We start from the raw sequence: 18,844 nt of genomic DNA, 5'->3' as shown, positions 1-18,844 counted from the left end.
CGCGAGGCCATTGATATAAATTAATAATATCATCTTAATCCTAATAGAGAAAAGTATTAAATATTGTCGCTTAAGTCTGGCCATAAATACTGTTACAATTAAAAATAAACAAAAAATTACTGTAGTGTGCAACAAGACGTTACTTTAGTTGTAGTATATGTATAACCATTGTATTATGTATTAAGTAATTAGTAAGGCAGTCAATAAACGATCGTCGACCAAAGCACTCGTTTCATTTAGATAGCCCACACATCACATGGCGACCCTGCCAGTGGTGCGTCGCGGGCGCGCCGCTTGTAAAGTAATATCTAGTTACGACGCCGAGTTTTAAATAAGTGCATAACAATTTTTGGACTAACTTGCAAAAAATTATAAATTTACTTATTCCGCACAAACATATTTTTGACATTACCTACGCATCGTCTGTACCTGTTTATAGTTTGTGAAAAAAGATGAGAACCTATTTATACTAAGAATATGGGAAGAAAAAACACGAAACAGGAAAATGAAGAAATAGTGATAGCGCAGAATGCGGCTGGAGGAGAAGGAAATTCGGCAGTGATCCAAGAGTTTCAGAGCCACATGTCCACGATTAAGATTTTCGTAGGAACTGTTTGCGTAATTATCATCCTCGTCGCCGGCGTGCTGGCCTACCTACAGACAATACCGGAAATGTCACCAGAAATGGATACAGAGAGAAGTAAGAGCTGAAATCGTAGAAGGTCTTCGACGTCGCATGTCATGGCGCAGAGGGTTGGAGTTAGTAGATGAAGAAAGTGGAAAGTGATTATAGTGAGTGAACAATTTAAATGGGTGAGCGATTACAGTTTATTCTAAGCGAACTCCAAAGTATTTGTTTGAATTTAAGAAAATTAGGGTTAGAAAGGAGAGAAAAATATAAGGACAGTGTTGAAAATAAGATAAAAAACGCTAAGATATTGTTTAAGGAGCATTTGTATTTAGTACAAAATTTTAGACGTACAGTATGTGCAGGAAAATGCATATTTTTTGGAATTGTTAACTAAGGATATCGATTTAACTTTTAAGAAAATTTTAGGTTACGAAATAAAGTCAGATATTGAAAGTGTAACCATGGACAAGTTCGACATTAAAACGGCGGCAGCCTTGATCCCCGTGATGAACGGTACGGAGGAAATTACTGAAAAAATGATAGATGCTATACAAATGTCTGATTCATGCTCAAAAGAGCAAACTTGCAAAGTTTTGTTAATTTCTTTCGTTTTAAAAACGCGTATCAGTAAAACTGCTAAACTCAAATTAAAACAAAATTATGCAACTGTTACGGAATTGATAACTGACATACAAAAATATTTGCTAACTAAGCAATCGGCAAGTTCTCTTTTAACGTTTGGGGCTTACGACAAAGGGAAGATCTTCCACCGAGCGGATGATATTACTCGGTAGACCGACGGTCCGAATGTTGTTGTTCGGAACTTGTATATATGCGCTTTATCTTGAAAACGTCGTAAGCGAGATTCAGGCATCTGTCAATTATCCTGCGTTGTATGATGGCTACCCGCCACAAACGCAAATTAATAATATAAGTCAAAAGGAAATGACCATAAAAGATTATGCAAATAAATTAGAAACAATGTTCGTTAACCTGACAATTTCGCAAGCTAATTCAAAACCAGAGGCATACGAAATTTTGAGGCCAATTAATGTTGGCCGTGAAAAAGTTTGCGGATGGTCTCCGCAATAGGAGATTGAGTACAATCATATCAGCGCGAGACTACAGCGACTTCAAGGACGCGGTAAGAGCAGCTGAGGATGAGGAATCAGCGCAGCCACCGCAAGGCACCGTGTTAAACTATCGGGGTAAGCGAAATTATTTTCCATCAAATATATACAGACAGAACTACTCCCAAGGTTACGGTTACAGATCTCAGCGCCCTGCCGGTCATCGTGGTTATGGTAATTTTTACAGACACCCTGGAGCACCAATGTTCCCTCAATAGGCAAATAGATACATACGGCCGTCACGTCCCCATTGTCAATCTTATCGCGGACGCGTAAATACCTATAAAACATATAGGGACGTCAGAACTCTGACCAGGCATATACAATGCAACAACCTATGCCACATACGAATAATCCGTCTCCTACAAGTAGTACTCAAGACAATGTAGATTCCATGCAAATGCAGTTTTTTCGGCCATAAAATTTTAAATTGTAATCATGACACAGAATTTATAACAGTTTATATTAACAATCATACATATATCTTTTATTAGACACTGGAGCAACATTATCTGTATTAGATAGAAGGGCGATACCCGAGAACGTAACTATAAACAAAAGCGATGTTGTTATAAACGGCGTTGGTGGTCAAGTTAGCGTGAATCACTTTGCTGACATAACATTATAGTTAGAAAACGGAAACTTATTTTGTCACAGGTTCTACTTATTCGATTCATTACCATGTCGAGTCGACGGAATTATCGGGTTAGATTTCCTGAGAACGAACTTCGCGAACATTGATTTATCAAATAACATATTAACATTACTGAGAAATGGTAGAGAGAGTGTGGTACAAATTCATAAGAATAGCGATTTTGAGGCTTATTTAAATATTCCAGCACGTAGTGAGTCAATACATTTTTTGAAATGCAATTATAATGAACAAACAGATTTTGTGGTAAGCTCTAAGCAGTTAACAGAAAATTTATTTTTGGCAGGAAGCATACTCAGATCGAAAAATAATAAAATTCCAGTACAAATTCAGAACACCAGTGAGCAAGATATTAAGTTACCAGTATTTGAACCATGTGTGGACGTATTAAGCAATTTCGAGCAGTGTAAAATCGGAAAACTAAAATCAGATGTAGACAGAGTGAAAAAATTACTATCCCAATTAAATTTAAATCATTTAGGGTTGGAAGAACAAAAATCAATAGAGATAATTTGTGCTAAATATTCTGATGTTTTTTATTTAGAAGGAGATACATTAACAACAACAAATATTATGAATCAATCAATTATTTTGAAACCAAATGTCAAGCCAGTTTATACGAAACTTTACAGGTTACCGCAATCTTTAAAACCAGAGGTCAAAAAACAAATTGATAAAATGATACGTGAGGATAATATCGAAGAATCGAATAGCAAGTCCGATATTGCTGGTACCAAAGAAAGTAGATGAAAATGGTAATAAAAAATGGAGATTATTAATAGATTTTAGAAAGGTTAATGAAGATATACAGGATGACAAATTCTCGTTACCAAACATGACAGACGTACTAGACGCACTATCAGGAAGCATTTATTTTACTCACTTAGATTTGAATCAAGGTTTTTATCAGGTTACTCTAGATCCTGAAAGCAGAAAAGTTACAGCATTTACTACTAACACCGGCCAATATCAAATGAAGAGATTGCCTATGGGACTTGAAATAAGCCCAAGTGCTTTCTCTAGAATAATGTCAGTAGCACTTTCATGACTAACATACGAAAAATGCTTTGTGTATTGCGATGACGTCATTGTCTTTGGAAGGAACTTAGAGACGCATAATAAGAATTTAATTTCAGTTTTTGAGCGATTCCGAAAAGTTATTTTAAAACTTAACCCAAAAAAGTGTGACTTTTTAAAGAAAAACATTCTCTATCTTGGACACGTAGTATCAGCTGAAGGAGTTTTGCCAGACCCAGAAAAAACTAGAACTTTGCAAAATTATCCAGTTCCGAAAAACGCTGATGAGGTTAGAAGATTCGTTGCATTTTGCAATTACTACCGGAAGTTTATTCCATCATTCGCAGAGATAGCGATACCCTTAAATAATTTATGTAGAAAACATCAACCGTTTGTATGGTCCAAAGAATGCGATATAGCGTTTAATGAATTAAAAAATAAAATAATTACACCACCTTTTTTATTTATTTTTATTGCTTAGGTGGGTTTATGAGCTCACAGCCCACTTGGTGTTAAGTGGTTACTGGAGCCCATAGACATCTAAAACGTAGACGCGCCACCCGCCTTGAGATACAAGTTCTAAGGTCTCAGTATAGTTACAACGGCTGCCCCATCCTTCAAACCGAAACGCATTACTGCTTCACGGCAGAAATGGGCAGGGTGGTGGTACCTACCCACGCGGACTCACAAGTGGTCCTACCACCAGTAATTACGCAAATTATAATTTTGCAGGTTTGATTTCTATTACACGATGTTATTCCTTCACCGTGGAAGTCAATCGTGAACATTTGTTGAGTACGTATTTCATTAGAAAAATTGGTACCCGCCTGGAATTCGAACACCGGTGCATCGCTTCAACATGAATGCACCGGACGTCTTATCCTTTAGGCCACGACGACTTACTACCTATTTTACAGTATCCAAACTTTGACCAGGACAATGAATTTATCTTACAAACAGACGCTTCAAAGAAAGCAATACGTTCAGTATTATGTAATAGAGATATGAAACCAGTAGCATATTCAAGCAGGCCATTAAATAAAGCTGAACTAAACTACCCAACCATACAGAAAGAGTTATTAGCGATAGTGTGGAGTGTTAAGTACTTCAGACCATACTTATATGGCAGAAAATTTACGATCAAAACTGATCATAAGCCTTTAATTTATTTATTTGGGATGAAAGACCCATCTAGTAGACTTTTAAAATTACGTTTAACACTAGAAGAATACGATTTCAATATTATTTACGTAAAAGGAAAGGAAAATGTTGTGGCAGATCATTTGTCCAGAATTACTTTAACATCAGATGAATTAAAAGATATGAGTAATCAAAGTATTAATGTAATGACTAGAGCACAGAAAAAAGATGGGAAAATTTAGGCCATGGTATAAAAAGTGACCCTAATACATATATCCGCAGACAAAAGGATTGATCACCCTCGAGTCGCAGAGATATTACGGAAACCGAACGATACCATAGACTTAGTTTTCGAACGCGATAAAGAATTAGACAAACTACGAAAGAAAGATAAAATAACATGCGAAGAAAAATGTTTTGCGTTTGCACCGAGTGAACAAAGGTTATATATTAGTCTTAGGTTTAAATTACATTTCACGCGAGACGTATTTGTAAATGAACTAAGATATTTTTGTGAAAATTTTAAAATAAAAGAACTATGTGTACGGTTTGCACATACCTAACCAATACGTGGACACGCCGTGCGTCGTCATTGTGGTGTCAGGTTATTTTATTATATTCTTAGAGCAGTGCACTTAGCAACACGCACTTGTTAAGACGTTACCATCTGTCCTTTACCAATATAATAAAGGTGCTCAAACAACATTCTTAGTTTACTCTTTGGAACTCAACAAAACTTCCCCTTGGACCCCAACATTTTTTTTGGTCCTTCGAGCTTATTCTCGCATGTTTTTGTGTCTCTAACAACAGTGGCGAATCGGTTCAGCTGGCCTCTCACAAGCGAGAATCCCCAGCTGCATTGAGACAAGGGCGCACACACTGGGTAAGAGTGCATAAACATAGTGAGATTTGGATACGACCAATTTATCAAAATTGGATCTTCGTGTCGTGAACTACGCCTAGCTGTACTTGTCACCGTCAACTACGTGCCAAGTTTGGTGAGCTGTCACATTATTTCATAACATTAACATGGATAAACTTGAACTTCAATCAACTTGTTTCGAGAATATCAAAACTTTGTGTACAAGCTACCGCAAATATTCTTCGTCTCGAAAAACTGAAGAGTACCTCAACATACGTTTGTCATCTTTTGAAGAACAGTGGAGAGACTTCGAGGCGAGAAATGCCTTATTACTACTGGAACTGGAAGACAAAACTATACATTATTTCTCGGAAGACGTTTACAACAAAACTAAAGAAATGTATCTAACAACAAAAACAGACTTAAACAACAAACTTAAATACTTGAAACAGCAAAAACATAGTGTGAATTTTGATTTAAGTGACATTTCTGTTGAGTACACTCAAGACTGCGAGGATGGGAAATCTGAAAAAATACAACAACTTTTAAATAAACAAGAATGCAATTTTAATGCGATTTGTCATGCATTGTCTAAAATTGACATCATTAGAACTAGTGAAAAGTGGGAGCTGGAAGATAATTTTAATATTTTAAAATCAAAGTGGGAGTGCATCGACAAACTGCACTGGGAAATTGACTTTCAGCTGAAGAGGTCTAACGATCACTATTACCGGATGTACTCAGATATCGAAGAAAAATATGATGAATTGAGAAAACAACTTCAATCTAAAATTTGGTCGAATGCACACTATCAGCAGTCGACACCGAGAATGGAATTACCTGATTTTTACGGAAACTACAGTAAGTGGAACTCTTTTAAGGATCTGTTTCTCGAAACCATCCATAACAACCCAACAATAAACAAAGCGCAAAAAATGAAACAACTGAAAACCAAATTGAAGGGGGAAGCAGAAAGTCTGGTACAGCATTTATCCGTCTGTGCTGAAAACTACAACTCCTGCTGGGATATTTTAGTGCAACGGTATGATAATCGCCGCCTACAATTTTCATCGTTTTTCAACACAATGATGAGTCTCCCTGTTATACATGAACCCGACGCTAACAATCTCAAGAAAATGCATGACATCATTAAGTAATGCATGAACGGCATAGCTAACATCGGGCTGGATACGGCAACGTGGGATCCAATGATCGTGCATTTAATGTTACCAAAATTAGATTCAACAACTTTAAATGATTATAATGATTTGAATTTGAATTTGAATTTGAATTATATTAACGAAATCCGAGATCACAGAGAATTACAAAACCTGCAAGATTTTTTATATTTTTTGGAGTGCAAGTTTATGGCATATGAAACTGCAAAGTCAACAAAATCAGTAAAAAATACCTCTTCAGAAAAAACATCTCATTGGATACCGGCTAACAGTAAACAACCTGTAAAAAATTTGACATATGACTCTAAGAAAACTTATAACTATCACGCTACTTATGGAAAATGGAATTAAAATTGAATATGTATTATAACATAACAACGTACTGGGAAGGAACTCGTCGTGTCGAAAAACTATTTTAATACTGTGAAAGATTTGTGTCACAGTGCGAACATACAAACCTGCAAAACTATCATAGAACAACTAAGCCACGAGATGGAACTGCTCGGTCATTATAACTCAATTTTGATAAATCCGCAAAAACATTTGACTAGCAGAAAAAAACGCGGTCTGGTGGACGGAGTGGGCTACGTAGCCAATAGCTTGTTTGGAATATTGGACCAACGTTTTGCTGAAAAATATTAAAATGACATAAAAACGATTCAGAGTAACGAAGACTATTTACTTGAGCTAATAAAAAACCCAAACTAGCATCGTGGAATTAGAATACAAAGTACTAAAGAAAAGTGAAGATAACATTCAACGGCAATTCGATATGATCGACCGCTTTGTCAACCAAACAAAATTAAACTTGGCAACAATTGAAATGGAAATGCAGATTCTCTCCGCTACTACCTATTTGAACTCGGCTTCATTGACTGTATATCTTCTTATCAACAGCCTAAAGACTTTCCAAAACATGCTGTTCAATTCGCTTACAAACGTTTACCAAGGACATATAGATGTGCACCTGATATCTCCAGCTCATCTTACACAGCAATTGGACGAAATATCCGGGAAAATTCCGAAAGACTTATCTTTACCCGTAGAAAACTACAAAGAAGATACAAAGGATCTCTACACGTTGATATATGTGAAGGCGCGAGTCACCGAAAACTATTTTCTTTTCGAAATGCATATACCAATTGTATTTATATCCTGACTATCCAATGTGAATTGAGCAAATACGTGGAAGCATACCCAATACCTTCAAAGGATACGATAACAGTCGCAAAAGCATTTGTAAGTAATTTTGTGTTCAGATATGGAATTCCCAAGGCGATTGTAACCGATTTCGTGTCATCCACCATGAATGAGGTATGTAAACTTCTGAACATAGACAAAGAAATGTCCACGGCTTATCACCATCAGTCGTTAGGCGCCTTCGATCAACAATAGTAACTAGATAAAGGGATACGTACAAAATTAAAGCAAAAACTGTCCGCGTGAATATATACTTATATAGCTACATTCGTTTACTAACAAACGGAGAAAAAAGTTTTGAAACACTTTTACGTTCAAACTAATAACAACTATGGCACCTAGTAATAAAGTCACAAATCTCCAAAACATTATCTAATACTTACGATCATTCGTCACATAAAACGAGCAAAGCAATAAATTACTCCTGTCACTTACCAATAAAAAGACATATTTTAAACAACTTTTAATGTTAAATCAATCTTAAATAGCAACAAATAAAGTAACTTTTCCCTTAATTGCTCTGAGAACTAACATCGTTTTGCTTTATTTATTTTTGCTTCTTGAAATGCCGATTTGTATTTACTACAGGAGGTAAGGGAGTCGCGCTTAACACTAAAATAATTTATTAATGAATTAAAGTAAAAGTTTAGTTGTTTACTTTTTATGTTTTGGAAATGTATGTTTGTTAGTATCTATACATTACTTATTATTTTATTAGCGTTACGTTTTTGTGTAATATATATTTTTAAGTTTTCGCGACCAGTGCACATAATAAAACAACGTTTAAACGGTTTCAAGCGTGGTATTTTTATTACAATGTTTCGGCCACGTTTCAGTAGCCGTGAGCACGGAAGGCAAAGATGTCCAGTGTCAATAAGCGGAGATCTTAGCTGGCTTATAAAAGTCATCTCTTGTTTCTCTGGCGACAATCGAGATCCATTCTGCACACGTGATTGCTAGGAAAGCTAAAATAAAAATGGAAAGCTAAGTATCTAATGAGAGTCTAACAAACAGACACAAAAGCAGCATTAACCAATTTTAACCAACTAATTTTGAAGTGCTGCTAACAAATTTTAAAAAATTATTACAACACAAATCTACTCCATGCATTTACTGTTCTGTTAAGCAAAAGTTTGTCCATGTGTTGGCCGAGCCTTGGCCAACATTTGTAGCGGTGGTTAAAAATCGGTAATTTTGTTCAAAATTTAATATTATTTATAAGTTTAAAGCTTACAATATAGTTTATACTTCATGTACTTACCGAAAGTAAGATATTCCGGCCGTTAAATTGCTTTTTCGGGCCTTATTTTTGCAACTTTTGAATACACACTGCGGTATTGTGAGACGGGTTGACATTGGCTGTGTTTGAAGTGAACTAAACAAAATAAGAGCTCACATTTCAAGTGCGCTGTTATTTGACGAGACGGATTTTATGCACTGACCCGAAATCTAGTTACTATTGTTGATCGAAGTTAGGCGCATTGGAAAATTCACACAAAAGCCTACGTAACTTTTTACGTATACAATGCGATGAAAACATGGGATCTTGGGGATATTGGTTACCGTTTTGGACTTTTGCATATAATAATACCATGCATACGTCAACCACATATGCACCTCATGAGCTTGTCTTTGGGAAGAAATGTAATATTCCCACTAGGTTAACAAGTAATGTTGTAGAGCCAATATATAATATCGATAATTATGTATTAGAGTTAAGGTATAGATTACAATTAGCAAATAAGGATGCAAGAGAAAAGTTAATTGCAGATAAGATAAAACGAAAATGTACGTATGATAAGAACAGTAAATCAACTGTGTACGAAAAAGACGATTTAATTTTATTAAAAAATGAGACCGGAACAAAAATGGACAGAGTGTTTCACGGACCATATAGTATTGTAGAAGATCGCGGACCTAATGTAAAATTATTAAAAGATAACAAATAGAATTAGTACATAAGAATAGGATAAAACCATTTCATCCCATATAGTATTGTAGAAGATTGCGGACCTAATGTAAAATTATTAAAAGATAACAAAATAGAATTAGTACATAAGAATAGGATAAAACCATTTCATCAAGGTTAATAACAAATGTTTAATTATCTATACTAATATTATAAAGAGGAAAGATTTGTTTGTTTGTTTGTTTCGAATAGGCTCCGAAACTACTGGACCGATTTGAAAAATTCTTTTTCCATTAGAAGCCGACATTGTCCCTGATGAACATACGGCCGTTTTCAATAACGTATCTGAGTTTTCGGATAGATAGCTATCTCCGAATATCAGCAAGAGCGTATCTATCCTTAGTTTGCGTTTCACAATCACGGATAATTGCTATCTCTCTTTAACCAACAGTAGATAGCTTCTTCCCTCCGATTTATCCGAGCCTCTTGATACGTTTCGTTCTACTACAAATACGAAACAACATCAGGTTCAAGACTTATTTTATTTTATTCTAAATTATAACTATAATTTAACCAGCATATTGTAGACTATCATAAACACATTTGTTTATAACAAAAAGTAATAAAAACATATGTAGATTTTTTTAAATTGGACGTATTGCTATTTTTATCCTAGTCGAAATTATGAAACGAAACGTTTTGACAGTCCGTTTGCCAATAAGCAGTGATCAGTTTCTTTTGTTTGTTTTTCTATTGTTTACCTACTATATTAGATGATGACTTACCTCCAAAACGTTTTAAAACTTTCGTTTATAATTCTAAGTGTGTTTATAATTAAAGAGCTACAGTGAAATAAAATGAATTCTGTAAGTATCTATGAACTACATTGATAATAATAATTTTACTTTGAAAACTTTGAGTTCAAGTTTAGAAAATATATCTTTTTCAGTCAAGAAAGTCAGCACCCATGACAAAAGATGAGACGATGATTCTAGCAGAACTTGTGGCGGCGAAAAAACATTTCAATAATAAGGCAACAAATGCCACAAACAATAAATTGAAGGAGCAGGCTTGGCAAATGATTTTAATTCGTCGATTCGTCGTTTCCCACGAACTCCATCGCAGCTTCGACTAAAATGGGATAACTTAAAGAACGCTACGGCAACATAAGAAACAACCTTAGTAAGGTTAGTATAATTAGTTGATTGTTTGTCTCAATAACACATTGATAAACATGATTTTTTCTTCAGGTTGCCGTAGTATTTGAAATAATTATGCTCTTTGTTACAGGCTGGGGGTGGTAAGGATTGCAGATGAAATTTTGGATAAAGCATGCACATTGTTGTAGGTCACATATAATATTTTTAACACTTTTACAGCCAAGCGGAAACAAGATGGAAGAAAAGAAATGCAAGGCTAGCATAGGGACAATGCATTAGCAGAATATCTAATAGCAAAAAAGAGACTTGACTTGGAAAATAAAGAAAAGGAGATTGTTGTAGCAAAAGTTAAGTTAGATTTAGATAATTTAAAAAATTACTTAAAAGGAATATTAAATTTCATAAATTAAGTAGGCAATAATAATTTTATGTTAGATAGTTTTTTAAGTATATGTACAAATTCTAAATTAAATATCTTGCATGTACTAACTACCATGTAATTATCATTTTGGAAAATAAAAAATAGTCAAATTATCTTTGGAGTTTATTTTATAAATTATCTTTGGAAGCAATTATTTATAAGTACATAGTTGTATTTCAGATGTAAGTTTTGAAAAATTGCTACGAACAATTATATTATTTTCCTGTAATGTATCTGCGACTGAAATTTCTGATTCTAATTCTTCTAAATTCATACTTCTGACGATATTATGCAGCATGGCAGCTATAATAACAGCTTGCATATTTTCTAGTTTTAATCTACTTTTCAATGATATACAGGGAGTCTTCTTTTACAAACACCAATGCATCTGAAAATTGTACATTATTCGCTTAAATTATTTTACAATACAGTATAACAAGCTCTTAACTAAAAAAAAGATTACCTCTCTATAGTATTTCTTGTTTTAATATGTGATTCATTTTAAATCGTTCCGATTGAGTATGTGGGTTAATTAATCACGTTAAAAGATAGGGTTGTGGGGATAGCCTCTATCGGCAAGCAAATAGCAATTTCCAAGTCCACCTTGTTATCAATGTTCTCTTGATATGTAGATAATTTATTATAATAGTGTCATATTAAATTCATATAAACACCTAAATATATAATATAAATAAATAAAAATATAATAATAATATATAATAATAATAATATAAATAAGGTAATATAAATAAGAAATACCTTTTCAATCGGAATGGTTAATTATAGTTGTATCATGAGTAGACCCAGGCCATCAAGCAATAACATTTTGAAACATCAATGATGCATTGCACACAAATTACACATTCAAAATACTCTTTTTCTATTTCTAAATTCCTCTCCTATATTTGAATCTGTAACACAAATATAAAATGTAGAGGTATCAGTGTGTAATAAGAATGAAGGTAAATAGCCTACCAGGTTATAGTATTAGTATATGAATGTCATTTAGGGCACCATGGGAATCCAGCAGTATTATAGAATTCCTGTTGAGTGTGATTTTGTAACACAACAAAAATTAGGTATAATTTTGCTATTGCTATAAACAAATATAAGTTGTAATAACGAGTACTTTTATGGTTAAAATTTATCTTACCTTTTTGACGTTACACTCAAATATGGTCTCATTAAATTAATCAATTCATTCACAACACCTTTGCTCAGAAATCTATAGTCAAATTCGTAATTATTGATCTTCGCCATGTAATTCAGACGATCTTTATTTTCCTAACCATATGATATCGGCCTCACTATCACTATCTGCATCACAATCCATTATCATTTGAAATAATTCCATATCACTATCATCACTGCTACAATATGCCAATATGAAGAGAAACAATTATTAAATTATAGCGATTTACTTTCGAAAGATAAACATGTAACCGGCCGATTTTGACAGATAAGCGAATGCCCATACTAGAGATAGCGCCGCCTACCGGAGAGTTATTTAAAACTCATATTGAAACGGAAGTAAGCACGATTTGTATGAGCGTTCTATCTTTAGCAGGCTATCCGTCCTCCCGACGATGGATAGATAAATCCGATAGGAACTGCTGCCCGTCGATAGGTTATTGGAACGTAAGTAAGGACAAAAATATAGATTTGTCTATCTTTAGTAACCGAAACTAGGGATAGATAGGTTATTGAAAACGGCCGATAGGCTACTTTTTTTAAAAAAATTTTTTTTTTTTTGTTTGTTTCATGTGTGTTTTAATGTTTCCAAAGCGAAGCGAGGGCGGGTCGCTAGTAGAATAATAGAATTTACATGTATTAACATTAAACTTAGCAGTAAGTTTTTTTTTTCCGTATTATAAGACAAAAAAAAATGTTTTTACATATATATTTTTTTTTCTCACCCCCGAAGGTGTAGTGTGCAACAATACGTTACTTTAGTTGTAGTATAGGTATAACCATTGTATTATGTATTAAGTAATTAGTAAGGCAGTCAATAAACGATCGTCGACCAAAGCACTCGTTTCGTTTAGATAGCCCACACATCACATTACATTTGAATTTGGAATCTGCCATTTTTATATGATTGCTCATTGAGTTTTATCATTTTAGCGCCAATACCCACGGCATCCTATTACTGAAATTTTCCATATTCCCGCAAGTAGAACAAACCTCCTTAGATATTCCCCTTTATCAAAGATTTGTAGTGAATATAACCAAATATGCGCATTAATTGACGGCATTGACATTTTTAAGGACACGTGTCCTGGTCTCAAAAACAAACTAGTATCCAAGTTCCTTTGCTTATAATTGATGAGAGAATGTCATTCTGATTACATTGCGCAGTATGTTCTACGTATTTATATTTTTTGCATTGCCGCGCTCGACTTTTTATTTAGTAATCTGTGACGTTAGTAGTGTGTGTAGAGCTCTTGTTTTCATGTTGTTTTCAAATACGCTTTTTTGTCGTACTGTTAACATTTAAATTTAGCCTATATTTCCGCTGTTTGTAAAATTGCTGTAACATGTCATAGTGTGTTTGTTATAAGAGATTGCTGTACATGCCTGTAACTGGCTTACATACCAGTACTTAATTTTATACATGTTAATTTTAAGCTTGAATGTTTTGTGTGTATTGATGTTGGTGTGTCTAAATAAATAAATAAATAAATACATTGTACAATATTTTGCGATATTAAAATGGAGTGGGGTGATAAAGAGAACCGAATCGCTGTGATTGCATTACACAAAGTAGGTATGGAGCCAAATGCAAATTTAAAACTCTCCATGCGCTTGTTATTAGTAAAATTTTTGTGTACCGAGCTATTAATAGGTGCAATGAGACCTCCTCTGTTTGTGACAGAAAAAGATCTGGCCGTCCACGTAGTGTTCGTACGAAAAAGGTGGTCAAAGCAGTAAGGAAAGAATTCGAAGAAATCCTGTCCGAAAGTAAAAGATTTTATCTCGGGAGATGGAGATAGCAGAACCTAGCACCTAGAACCATGTCGCGTATTTTAAAAGATGACTTAGGATTGCAGCCTATAAGAGACGTACTGGTCATTTCTTAACTGATAATTTAAAAGAGAATAGGATGGTAAAATCGAAACAGCTACTGAAGCGGTACGCAAAGGGAGGTCATAGAATTATTTTGTTTACGGATGAGAATTTTTTTACAACTGAGCAACATTTCAACAAACAAAATGACCGTATTTATGCTCAAAGCTCTAAGGAAGCTTCCCAATTAGTCGACAGAGTGCAACGTGGGCACTATCCGACTTCAGTGATGGTTTGGTAGGGTATTAGCTATGAAGGAGTGACTGGGCCATACTTTTGTGAAAAAGGTATCAAAACATCGGCACAAGTGTATCAAGATACCATTCTTGAGAAGGTAGTGAAGCCCCTTAACAACACCATGTTCAATAATCAAGAATGGTCTTTCCAGCAAGACTCGGCGCCAGGTCATAAAGCTCGGTCTACGCAGTCTTGGTTGGAAACGAACGTTTCGGACTTCATCAGAGCTGAAGACTGGCCGTTGTCTAGTCCCGATCTTAATCCGCTGGATTATGATTTATGGTCAGTTTTAGAGAGTACGGCTTGCTCTAAACGCCATGATAATTTGGAGTCCCTAAAACAATCCGTACGATTGGCAGTGAAAAATTTTCCCATGGAAAGAATGCGTGCTTCTATTGATAACTGGCCTCAACGTTTAAAGGACTGTATTGCAGCCAATGGAGACCACTTCGAATAAGCTTTTTATACTTTAAATTGTTTTATATTAAACTAACACACTGTAAAAGTAATAAATGTTATTTGCCATAGATTTTGTTTTGTTTTTCTTTGTAACAGTATTTATGGCCAGACTAAGTATAACGACGGGATCCTTTTATCATAAAAATGAAAACCCAAATCAGACAAACCTCAGATACCGTTAGTTTTTCCTGTTTGAAAATTATTTTGTCATAGATTATCTATAATTTATATGTTTTCCGTGTGTGGTGCCTACTGTAGTGGAACACATCTCGTATCAAGCGATGTGACTGGGCCCGTGTTTGAATCACGCAGGCGGGTACCAATTTTTCTAATGAAATACGTACTTAACGATTGACTTCCACGGTGAAGGAATAACATCGTGTTATAAAAATGAAACCCGCAAAATTTTAATTTGTTTAATATGAGTGAATGTACTTCGTTTAGGAATAAGCATGAAAATAAAGTTTTTGCTTTGTGACCATTACGTGACATACGCCTTTCGTCAAAGTTCACATTACTAAAACGACAAGCATTTATATTTGGCTCGTAAATTTCCAGGGATTATCCGTCTTTCCTTTCATCCAAAAGCTTAAAATCTCCAGCCTCTAAAGAGATTGAAAATCGGGACGCCGACAAATCCTGTTCTAAGTGGCTTTGGGGGTCGCTCACCATGTAGCCCTTGATCTCAGCGTTGGGTCGCTCGGGCGGCTCCCACATCACGCGCAGGGAGCGCGCGCCGCAGCGGAGGCGGAGACGCGCGGGGCGGCCCGGCGTGCCGTCCAGCGTGGCCGCCTGCATGTCCGCCGAGCGGGGCCCGCAGCGCCGCGTCATCTCCGAGCACGCGCGCACCTGCGGCCACACTAACGCGCTCCAGGTTGCGCCTGGACAGACCTCTCAGACGCCAGCAATACCGCCAACCCACTGGACAAACGTCTGAGACACCAGCAAAACCGCCAACCCATTGGACAAATGTCTGAGACACCAGCAATACCGCCAACCCAACCCAAGGTGGACGAGTTCACAGTCCACCTGGTGTTAAGTGGTTACTGGAGCCCATAGACATCCACAACGTAAATGCGCCACCCACCTTGAGAATAAGTGCTGAAGTCTCAAGTAACAACGGCTGCCCCACCCTTCAAACCGAAACGCATTACTGCTTCACGGCAGAAATAGGCAGAGTGGTGCTACCCACCCGCGCAGACTCACAAGAGTTCCTACCACCAGTACAGTACCATCTTATTATTTATGTTCTCCAGGAACTGGAAAGACCCAAAACATACAAATTATAATGGACAGATAAACTTATGTGCTGCCAATACAACTCACCCGAAATATGTAAGTGCTGTGAGGCTCCAAGTTGTCGAACATGTAGGGCAGGTTCATGATGCCTCCGGAGTGGTAGGCTCGCCTCGTTGAGTTCTCGTCCTTCTTCCTCGCCTCTAACAGGTAGTAGTGGATCAGAGACGATATTTCTTCGGGCGGGGGTTGCCAGCCTATCGTCACTGACGTCGCGGAAAAACCGTTAATAGAAATGTTCGGCACAAACACCGGTTCCTTGTCCAAAGTTCTCACGATCACGTTTTTGGACTTGCTCGTGCCGTAGGCGGTGGTGACCTGCAGGACCAGCTGGTATTCCGTGGAGGCGTTCAGGTCGTTCAGCACAAACGAAGTGTTGTTCACGTCTATCGGTTCGCGGCAAAACCGAAACGTTTCGTTGGACGAGTTCACGCGATACATCAGGGTGTAGTTCGCGATCTTCTGCCTGTAGGACTTGACCGTCCAGTTGAGGAAGACCTCGGTGGTGTTGACGGCGACCGCCTTGTCCACGGCCACGACCGGCATCGCGTACACGTGGATGTCGATGACGCCGGACAGCCGCCTGCTAGTGACGTGGTCGTCCACCTCGCAGACGTACGAGCCGTCGTCGTTGTCCGCGTTCCGGATGCGGACCACGACGGAGCTCTTCACTTGTTTAAGGTTTATATTCTCTTGTTTTATATCGTTCAGGTTGCTGGTGTCGTCTTCCGAGCCACGCTTCGACCACACGACCGTTCCAGGCTTATAAACTGTAAATATTATTGTGTTTCACAATCTATTGTCCACCAATATTATAAGAAAATCCTTCAACTAACAGAAACCAATTAAAAAATAATCAAAAAAGTACTTTATGAACAGCAGTAGTAGCAGCCCATGGCATTTCTAGTGCTTTTTACCAGGCACATCACCAGAAGAATACTAGCTACTTGAGTCATCAGAAGTCTCATTTATAATAATAACAGGAACCAAGTCATGCATGATCATCCAGTCCCAATTTAGGATTCCCAGTTTTACAGGTGCCAGAGACTGATAAATATACTTATATGTTTAAATATAGATAATAAACACCCAGAGAGTAAAAAAATATGTTCATCACACAATGTTTGCCTGATGTGGGAATCAAACCCACAACCCTCAGTGCAATAGTCAGTACCGCTAAGTACTGCACCATCGAGACATTTGTATAACAGTTTATCAGTATAATTTTCACACTGAACTGCTAATTTAAATGTAAAACGGTACTAATAAATAGCCAATTACAAATATATGACTATACTGAGACCTTAGAACTCTATCTCAAGGTGTGTGGCGCATTTTACGTTGTAGATATCTATGGGCTCCAGTAACCACTTAACACCAGGCGGGCTGTGAGCTCGTCCACACATCTAAGCAATAAAAAAAAATTGATTGATTTATTGAAAGATTTATTTTAATTATTATAATTTACATGAAATCTGACCTTCAAATATGCATTCCAGAGTGACATTATTGTGATTAGTAGCATTTTCACGGATAGGACTTTTAGTTGTGTTTATGAGCCTTCCTGGGAAACTGAGGTCCAGAAATCTAGACTCCTTTATACTGGGTCCTTCGGTTCCTTGCTTGGCTATACAAGTATAATTCCCTTCATAATCTGATGTAGTATTGGTTATGATGATTGTGGAAATTGTAGTCTTCTGCAATGAGCCATCTTGATCTTTCCTCGACAGTGTACCTTGAGATGCGGTGATGTGTAGTCTAGAATATAACAAACAAAAGCTTCTTTACAAATCGTATTCTGGAAGCAGGTATTTTGGAGAGATGGGTAAATTAGCTCACCACCCACGTCATGGTGGTGGTTTAGTGGTTACTGGAGCCTATAGGCATCACACAGCCACAAACCAAAAGACATAACGTTGAGGGTTGCTGTTTCTCTGCAGAAATAAATGGAGTATAGTAATCAGTAGGCTACTCATCTTTTTGGACACACAATACAACCTTCCATCACGCATTCATAGTTGACAATTGTAATACTTTAGTGCAATGTTCAAATTGCTGCTTGCTGATGTCAATGAGCACAGTACCATCAAGTGGGCCACAGGAGGCACCATGGTACCATCAATAAAAAAATCCTAGTATTTTCTTTATTCAATAAACTTTCTTAGTTACTACATGAATGACGTGCAGTAAATTCAGGTCTTTCAGATTCTGTTGTTTCAGCATAGTGATATTGACAATGGGGTTCAACCACGAACATACATACAAAAATATAATATAGCATCAAGCTTACCTGTTATCTTTTTTGAGTGATTCTCCTTGAAACTGCCACTCAACAGTAGCATTTTCTAGGGGCACAACACAAGTAATATTTGATTCATTACCGATTTCACCTTTTGCTGTTAAACTAATTCCATTGTCTTCAGCTGTGAATTAAAGGACATTTTTAAGCCAAAGAATAGTCAGATAAAGATATTTATGACCAAATC

The 18,844-nt window shown here is 36.4% G+C and overlaps 2 protein-coding genes and 1 long non-coding RNA gene across 6 annotated transcripts in view; 1 reads left to right on the top strand and 2 right to left on the bottom strand.

Annotated features, from left to right (window-relative positions):
- LOC101746939 (tyrosine-protein phosphatase 69D) overlaps positions 1–18,844 on the bottom strand; it is a 64,085-nt gene that overhangs the window by 35,953 nt on the left and 9,288 nt on the right. For all 3 annotated transcript variants that reach the window (XM_038020912.2, XM_062676641.1, XM_062676642.1), the window contains 4 exons: positions 18,649–18,781; positions 17,839–18,116; positions 16,389–17,128; positions 15,732–15,911 (listed from right to left, as the gene is read on the bottom strand). In XM_038020912.2, the coding sequence (XP_037876840.1) occupies positions 15,732–15,911; positions 16,389–17,128; positions 17,839–18,116; positions 18,649–18,781 (1,331 nt within the window). The remainder of the gene's footprint in view (positions 1–15,731; positions 15,912–16,388; positions 17,129–17,838; positions 18,117–18,648; positions 18,782–18,844) is intronic.
- LOC134201554 (uncharacterized) lies at positions 170–11,413 on the top strand. 2 transcript variants are annotated; one of them, XM_062676677.1, is made up of 4 exons: positions 170–1,839; positions 2,700–10,585; positions 10,669–10,906; positions 11,010–11,413. In XM_062676677.1, exon 2 carries the CDS (start codon positions 5,600–5,602, stop codon positions 6,587–6,589), a length of 990 nt encoding a protein of 329 aa, XP_062532661.1. In that variant the 5' UTR covers positions 170–1,839; positions 2,700–5,599; the 3' UTR covers positions 6,590–10,585; positions 10,669–10,906; positions 11,010–11,413. The 2 variants fall into 2 exon arrangements, with proteins under 2 accessions (XP_062532661.1, XP_062532660.1); XM_062676676.1 differs by having other exon boundaries at positions 170–10,585.
- LOC134201561 (uncharacterized) lies at positions 11,411–12,053 on the bottom strand. Its single transcript, XR_009976913.1, has 2 exons — positions 11,764–12,053; positions 11,411–11,688 (listed from the first exon to the last, which is right to left on the bottom strand). It is a non-coding gene; the product is annotated as an uncharacterized LOC134201561 (long non-coding RNA).

This window comes from Bombyx mori, chromosome 27 (assembly GCF_030269925.1).
Source record: "Bombyx mori chromosome 27, ASM3026992v2".
Lineage (NCBI taxonomy): Eukaryota > Metazoa > Arthropoda > Insecta > Lepidoptera > Bombycidae > Bombyx > Bombyx mori.
Note: the sequence above shows the minus strand (reverse complement) of the source record. Positions and strands in the feature narration are given on the sequence as shown.